The 7,383-nt window shown below is 44.0% G+C and overlaps 1 protein-coding gene across 1 annotated transcript; it reads right to left on the reverse strand.

Moving 5' to 3' along the window:
* Positions 1-1,839: 1,839 nt before the first annotated feature.
* mpx (myeloid-specific peroxidase) lies at positions 1,840-6,965 on the reverse strand. The gene is made up of 16 exons (XM_041058891.1): positions 6,848-6,965; positions 6,652-6,717; positions 6,440-6,527; positions 6,047-6,222; positions 5,733-5,865; positions 5,186-5,312; positions 4,875-5,081; positions 4,420-4,783; positions 3,896-4,056; positions 3,551-3,809; positions 3,295-3,465; positions 2,954-3,191; positions 2,625-2,842; positions 2,430-2,452; positions 2,138-2,179; positions 1,840-1,982 (listed from the first exon to the last, which is right to left on the reverse strand). The coding sequence occupies exons 2-16, from the start codon at positions 6,713-6,715 to the stop codon at positions 1,974-1,976; spliced, it is 2,280 nt and encodes a 759-aa protein (XP_040914825.1). The 5' UTR covers positions 6,716-6,717; positions 6,848-6,965; the 3' UTR covers positions 1,840-1,973.
* Positions 6,966-7,383: the final 418 nt, after the last annotated feature.

The following is a 7,383-nucleotide window of genomic DNA, read 5'->3' on the forward strand; positions in this document are numbered from 1 at the left end:
TTCTTCCCACGTTCCCCTCGGTTTCCTGTGGACTCTCCCTTTTCCTTCTGCAGTGCAAACACATGCACCCCAGGTGGGCTGAAGAACAGACGCTAAGTTAAAGGACCATTGTGTGGGATTTAGGTGGATCTATTGGCAGAAATGGAAGGTCCTCCATGGAACTTGCCGTGTTGCCCCACCATGTTTCTACAATAGCCCAGAACAGACAAACCAAACATAGGCTTGCTTTAGAAAGGGGCCTTTTGCGTTTTCACATTACCTGAAGGCCACCATAGAGTCTCCTACATGCTTGGAAAGGGAAAGGTGAGGCCAAGGGTATTCAGCAGGATGCAATCTGCAACCTCACCGCTAGATACCACTAACTCCGGCCCACAGGTACTTTAGCCACAGGAGTAAATGTTAGCGTGTTAGTTAATATAACATTTGAAATATATATAATATGTGAGACAGAGAAAACAAAAACATAAAGGACAAGTTGTTTCTCTGTGTAGTTTGACACTTTGCATGAAGTTGGGAGGCTTGCAGAGACAGATTAAAGAAAGCATGGTCAAAATCAGTGCAGCAAATAGACTGTGACAGCATGAGTCAAGATAAAGAGTCAAGTTCACGATCAAGGGGATAATTCAGCATTGATGTAAAATAAATGCAGTGCTAAACCCCCCCCCCCCCCCCCCAAAACTGGTCATCAGATGCAGTGTTTTCAAGGCTTAGCTGTCAAAATGAACCAGTGGTGTCACTTCATTTGTCATACATTCATTCTTTTTTTTGTTAGTTTGAAAAAGAACAATGGCTCCATCTACAGGAGACATGCAGCACATAAGGTTGGTTAGGTGTTTTTTTTTTTTTGCACATCTTTTTTGTACAAATTGAGCTTAGGTTTTAATGTTCTGTACATTTATCCGGTACTTTCATACTTCACAGCAGTAGCCTACATTCATTTTGTTTTTTTTTTTTAATTTCATGAACATGCAATGTGAATCACATTGTATGTTCATGAAAGAATTCCTAATGTCTCGTAAATGAAAACCCATTATCTGCAGCTCAGCTTCTACAGATTTTATTGAATTAAAAATACAACAGATAAGAAAGTTACAGTAAAACAAGCTTTGCAAACAAACCATAACTCTTTCAAGGCACACTTACATTTAATCAGTGCATAAAATATTCGTAATAATACTTGTAAATCCCACCTTCAAAAATTGCCCACTGATAAATTTTTTGGTCCAGTAGACTGCCTGCTGTAACAGAAGTTAACAGATTTGTCACAATTCTTGTTCATGAAACTACACACTAAAACTATCCAAAATTTGTTCATTTTTCACTAAAGTATAAAACAAGTGCATAGTTGTTGTGCCCTAGTCTGGTCCTTTGGCTTAGAAGAAAAAAAAAAAACAGATAAGTATTAATAATAAACTGGAATGACCAGATTAATGGAAAGCAAATTTCAGTGCAGAGAGAATTGAAAACAGATCATAAACTGGACAAACCACCGGTATGTAACAGGGTAGCATTTCAGTTTGGAGAAGAGGTTTTGTGTCACACAGTGAAGAGCAGATGTCCTGAGAAGAAGCTTGTGGTGCTCAGGCCGGTGGTCCCGTCGCTGGCCTCCAACCACACTTTGTCTCCTGTCTCCAGCCTTAGCAGCGTGTCCCCTGAATACAAGTAGCGACCTCCCTGATAAGCTTTGAAGCTACGCAGCACCAGCTCTTTGTTTCGCTGAAGGTCCACGCTTCCTGCACCGATGAAGGACGTGCAGAGAAAGCTGAACTGATAGACACCAGGGATGACACATGTGAACAAGCCTGTCTGTGTGCTGTAGTGGTTCTGTTCGTTGTAGATGACCTGACGGAAACGGAGGATTTTCTCTGAGGATGGGTTATACTCGCCCAGGATGATGGAGAAGGCAGACTGAGGCTGTGTGGCATTGATGTTGAGTGCTGGTGGTCCAGGAGGGCCTCTCGGGCCTGGAGGTCCTACTGGACCTGCAGAGAAACGAAAGAATAGATTACTTAAAAATTTTGTCAAAATGTACAGCATGTCAACGATTTGTAATTGTCCATATTTTCAACTTTGAATCTACGTTGATAAAATCCGGAGCTTTCACATGAACAGTGCATAAGATAACAGAATCGATTACCTCGTTGTCCTGGAGGCCCTGGGGGTCCTGCTGGGTAGCATCCTGTACATCAAGAAGATTGTTAAACATATGCAGCCTCATCATTTAAGGAATTTTTCAAAATGTGCTTGTATCAGTAAAACCATGAGACTTTTTTTTTTTGGAGTGAGGATCACCTTCACCAAAATGACAGAGTTAAGTATAAGTGTTGCGTGATTTGAATGTGCACTTTTTAAGGAGGTGTGGCTGCAGGGTGCTCTTAAAATGTGACTACCACTTTTCAATGCTTAAAACCGTCCTCAGTTCCACTGACCTCATAACAGCTATCACCCGGGCCTGCAACATCAAACACCACATAAGAAGAACGATTTTCATTCAAGTGATCAGAGAAGAAGTAAATACACCAGGTTAAAATCAGAATTCAAAATACAGTGAGTGACAAATGATTGTGAATTTGGTGCTGAGAGTTTTCCCCGCAGTCAGAAAGTTGGATCCAGTGTTGGTTCACCTGAGTTCTCGGAGCAGGGTCTCTCCCTCCAGGCCGACAGGTCCAGGCCTCGGAGTGTTCGGCAGAGGACAAGCTGGTTACTGTTTGAGGGCACGCTGAAGGCGTCTCTGTAGACAGACGTGATGCCAGAGTTGTCACAGATGATCTTGGACAAGCTGATAGAAGACAGAGCAGCTCTCTGTCTTGGGGTGAAGACGCCTGGTTTCTCATACCACAGCCTGAAAATTTCAAACAAGAAGAGAAAAAAAAAATTTGTGTCAACAGAAACTGTATTTGAAATGCATTTAGGTTTGTGATAGTGTACTATATGTAACCACACACATACTGACCTGTCACCCTGGCGGATCCTCTGGAACTGGGTTGCAATGAGGCAGGCAAACAGAGGCCCCACACGGCCGCCTGTGACAAATGGTTCTGCCACACCTCCAAGCCAGATATCAATGTTGTCGGCCGTACCGTAGAGCTGCAGCAGCTTTCGGGCCAGATCGCTGTTGTTCAGAACTCGACCGAGCTCTGCCTGGTTTCTGGGCTGAGACAGACCACAGAACCTGCGCCAGGCATTGTAGCCTGAAGGAGTAAAGAACAAGTAAGAACAAAGAGTGCAATTAAGAAAGAGAGGAAACATTGGAAGGAGAATTTAATAGGATGAAAATCAGAGTGAGCGATGTACCAGGCAAGCCATGGTCACGTCCCCTCTGCATGTTGAGAGAGGCCAAGTCCAAAGCTAAATGCTGCACAAACTGGAAGAGCCTCTCCCTCAGAGCATCCACCATCATGTGATCCTGGGTGTTCAGTTTAGCAGGACGGCCGAGCAAACCACGCAGCAGAGGGTCAATACCACCTGGAGAGATGTCAATGAAAAATTAGGGCGATGGTTTAAGATTGAATCACAGAACGGTTGCTACAGTTTTCTCTGCACAGCTCACCTTCAAAGATGACTCTCCAGGGGGTGAAGAAGGCCCTGAACAAGGGCACATTGGGGAACTGAGCATTATCCCTGTAATTTGGATCCAGACGGGGCAAGAATGGCTGGATGGCTAAGTGGGCGAAGCGGTAAGCCGCTGTTGCAAAGACATTGGAGATGGTGGGGTCGACGTTGGGATTGTAGCCGGGGTAACGGCCAAGCTGTCTACGCATGGCATCAGTACCCACAATGTGTGGCAGATAGTCCCTGAACACAATCACCTGGAGAGACAGAGAGATTTTTAATTTCAGTGTTTGTCACATGCTTTAGAGATGTGAAAGTGTAAAGTCGAGTGCTGATTGTCTACCTGCGTGTAAGCGCCCATGATCTTGCGGGCCTCTTGGTAGAGGGTCTCGCTGTCCCAGTGTGGGTTCAGTGCTTTCAGCGCACGAGCCAGGCGGTTATGCTCACGCAAAAACAGAGTGTGAATGGACGTCAGAGCGATGTTCTCGTCCACGCGGACATCACCTTCACGGACAGAAATGGAAAATACAGAGGTGTTCACATAGTTTAAAATTATTACAACTGTGCTATATTAGATCATCATTCATCAGACCAGCATCTAGTTAAGATGTTTATACGGGTTCTTCATGGTTTATGAACCATGTGTTAAGTGTTTGCATACTTCTTACAAGTGCTGCAATGGGGGGTTTAAAATAAAGTGTTGCCAGATAATTTGGACAGACAGCAGGTTAGAGGCTAGAACAGTTTTTCACAACCTGGCAACCCAAAATTCTCATGACCACTCCTATGGTTTGTTATTCATCTACCTGTTAATAAATCATCAATTAACCATTTACAACTCATAAACCAACTCAGGGCACGACTGACCTGCGATGAAACAGGGCACCTCCTTGGCGTTTGTGTCATTGGTGACTCTCTTGCGAGTGGCACACATGTTCACCTGGAGAGGATGGAAGGGCAGCAGCTCACGCCCATTGTCCTTGTACTCTGTGTTCACACGCATCAGGCCGCCATCATTAGTCAGGTCGCGAAGAGAGAGGGCAAGCTTTTCCTCTGAGCCATACACCTGGCCGAGATCCAAGAAGGCTGTCAAGGCATTGATCTGCTCTCTCTTATTGGGCTCTCCGCCAAAATTGTAGGCCGAGTATCCTGTTCCGCAAGTAGGGGCAGACCTGAATGAAGGGATGCAGCTGTCTGGGCGGGAGGGCAGGCGAGGATCACCAGGAGGAATCTGTTTGTGGGAAAGAGAGGTCAAAGGTCGTGAAGTGAATTTTTTAGTGAAAAAGCCATCTCAGTGCTTGGGTTTGAGCTGTGACACCAACCGGGATGGGGATGCAAGGCTCGGTTTTCTCACAGCTGTCGTCACAGTTCACTCCGTTGCTGAAGGACCGGATGCTGGGAGAGAAGGGCGTGAAGGACAGATCGTGGTCGTTCCACTGGCCAAAGAAGGTCACCATGTAAGATAACTCTCTGTCGCTGACCACACCTGCATCAGTTGTGCTTAGGATGTTGTTGGACACCTGTCGCACCTGAGAGTGGAGGGGAATTGTATTTTATTTGGGAATTGTTTTAATTTCAAATCAGAATTTACATGTATTAATCAGGGTGATCTTCTGTAATTTCAAGGTGGTACCAGTGGGAGCAAGAAGTTGTTCACTGTTCGGTTGTTCCAGCCTTTTGGTTGGGAGATGCCGTCGTCGTATTCGGTAGGCAGCCAGCGGGTGAAAGGGGTGTTGGAGGCTCCAAGGCGAGGATTATTTCTAAAGACAAACAAGAAGCATCCATGTTTAGAAACACTATTTGAGAAATCCCACAGAAGTGTACACATCCTCTGCGGTGTATGGCCTAAGATGTTAATGTGCATTTCACAAGCATGTCCTGTGGATGCAAGCACCACTCAGTCTCATAAACTGAGTCTCATCCGGTCACAGAATCTACTGAGTCCTGCCACGTTTCCATTAATTCAACACAAATTGCTTTTTGAAAAGAAACCACACAACTCCCTTTTTCCTACATATACTGGGGAAACTTATTCTGGAAAGCAAGAAGCCAAGATAGGTAACCAAAGCCGATGCTGCAGAAATTCTGTCCCTTTAAAATGTCCCAGTTGTCCGAGGGACCTGAAAAAGACGATCGTACAGAAGTGAAAATGCAGAGGAAAGCTACTTAAAGTTACTTACAGGTTGTTGCAGACGCTGGTGGCTGTGCGATACTTGTTAATGTTTGGTGTGGAGCGGCATTGTGGAGGGCGGGTTCGAGCTGCACACCCCGTGATATTGGCAAGCTTTCTCAGGTCTTCTTCAGACAGCAAATCTGAGGAATGCGAATGACATATTGTCACTCACTCACAGGGTGCATACATGTCTGTCAGCTATACGTAGTCTGTGCTGCACCACATCACAAAACAGTAAATCACTGATCCTCAGCCAAAAAGTTGTCACAAAAACAGTGCAGGCGCTGTGTGTTGTCTTTGTGTGGGTGCTGCATGTCTGACCTGTTGCGTTGAGCGAGCGTTTGTGCACACGGTGCACCTTGTCGCGCAGCAGGCGAAGGGTTTGTTCCATGTAGTCTGCAGATCTCACAGCTGAGCGGGTGTCACCCCGAGGCTGCTTCAGGAGACGAAGAGCATCGTGAGGATTCACCACCTCACGGCGGACGCGCCTCAGACTCCTGGAGGGGGAGAAAAAGTCACACAGTTGAACAATAAAGTCCAAACTGGACTTTTTTTTTGTTAATTCTGCAACTTTTTCTCACAATTATTGAGCTACAGATGAATGGCTGACATGCCAAAGAAACAGCCCTTCAGTATTAACGCATGTTGTTTCCATTTCAAAGATAATCTAGTATTTTACTCTGTGAGATGAAATAAGCCATAAGTTGAACTCACTCTTCTCTGGAGTACATGTAAGAGTCATCCACAATTTTCTTTGCCTGCTCAAAACAGTGTTCAAGGAAACGACTGCCAAGATATTCTCCTGCAAAAAACAACACATGGGTCCAAAGGATTTAAAATTTGACAAGAAAAAAAAAATAAAATAAGGGGAGGGGGAAATAAATGGGAATTAGAAACATGTCTACAGTGTGAAGGACGGAGCCTACCTGTTGGTTTAGACTGAGTAGGCACCAGGCAGACGCCCAGCACCAGAAGGACAGAGTAAAGCATCTCTGGACAAAAAAAGAAAAAGTTTATCTGTCAAAAGGCATGCACAAAAACCTTCTTAAGCACCATGTAACATTTAAAAAAATCTAAACATCCCCTACACATTAAAAAACATAGAAAAAAGAATCTTGTTACCTGTGCCTGTGAAGACTTCAGAAGGTCTTTGAGATCTGTGAGAAGACTAATGTTGTGTCCAACGTTGTCACCTTCCTTATATACAGTGTGGCCTCGCCCTTGGGCTGTCCAGGTGAAGCTACTGTCAGTAAAGAGGAGTTCCTTCTTCCTTCTCTTTGTGCTATAGAAAATCTTTCATCATTATCAGTTGCTATTTCTGGCAAACTGATAGTACAAACTCTTCAATGAGCAGCAAAACGAATTGTACTAATGGCCCTGTTGATAACAGTCAGTTAGTAACAGTCATTATATTGTATTTGCATTGTCAGTACTTGAAGTTGTTTTGTTGTTTTTTTTTTTGTTTTGTTTTTAGTATGAATCTATTTCAATAAATAGAATTTTTTTTATTTTTATTTTATTATCATTTTAATGTCAAACTTTAGAAATGATTTGGTCTACTTTTCTGACATTATTCATCTAACTTCATCTTTGTGTAAATCACACATACTTTGTCTTTTTCAAAGACATAATCTGACACAACTAGATTAAGTTTAGTC

The sequence above is a fragment of the Toxotes jaculatrix genome, chromosome 16 (genome assembly GCF_017976425.1).
Source record: "Toxotes jaculatrix isolate fToxJac2 chromosome 16, fToxJac2.pri, whole genome shotgun sequence".
NCBI classification, from domain to species: Eukaryota; Metazoa; Chordata; class Actinopteri; family Toxotidae; genus Toxotes; species Toxotes jaculatrix.

Bases quoted from the DNA above. Each gene is read 5' to 3' on its own strand.
- mpx (XM_041058891.1), bottom strand. From the start codon at position 6,715: ATGCTTTACTCTGTCCTTCTGGTGCTGGGCGTCTGCCTGGTGCCTACT. The intron at 5,082-5,185 runs GTACCACCTTGA...CTCCACTCTCAG, and splicing joins ACAACTTCTTGCTCCCACTG to GTGCGACAGGTGTCCAACAA. The intron at 2,453-2,624 runs GTGAACCAACAC...TTGATGTTGCAG, and splicing joins ACCCTGCTCCGAGAACTCAG to GCCCGGGTGATAGCTGTTAT.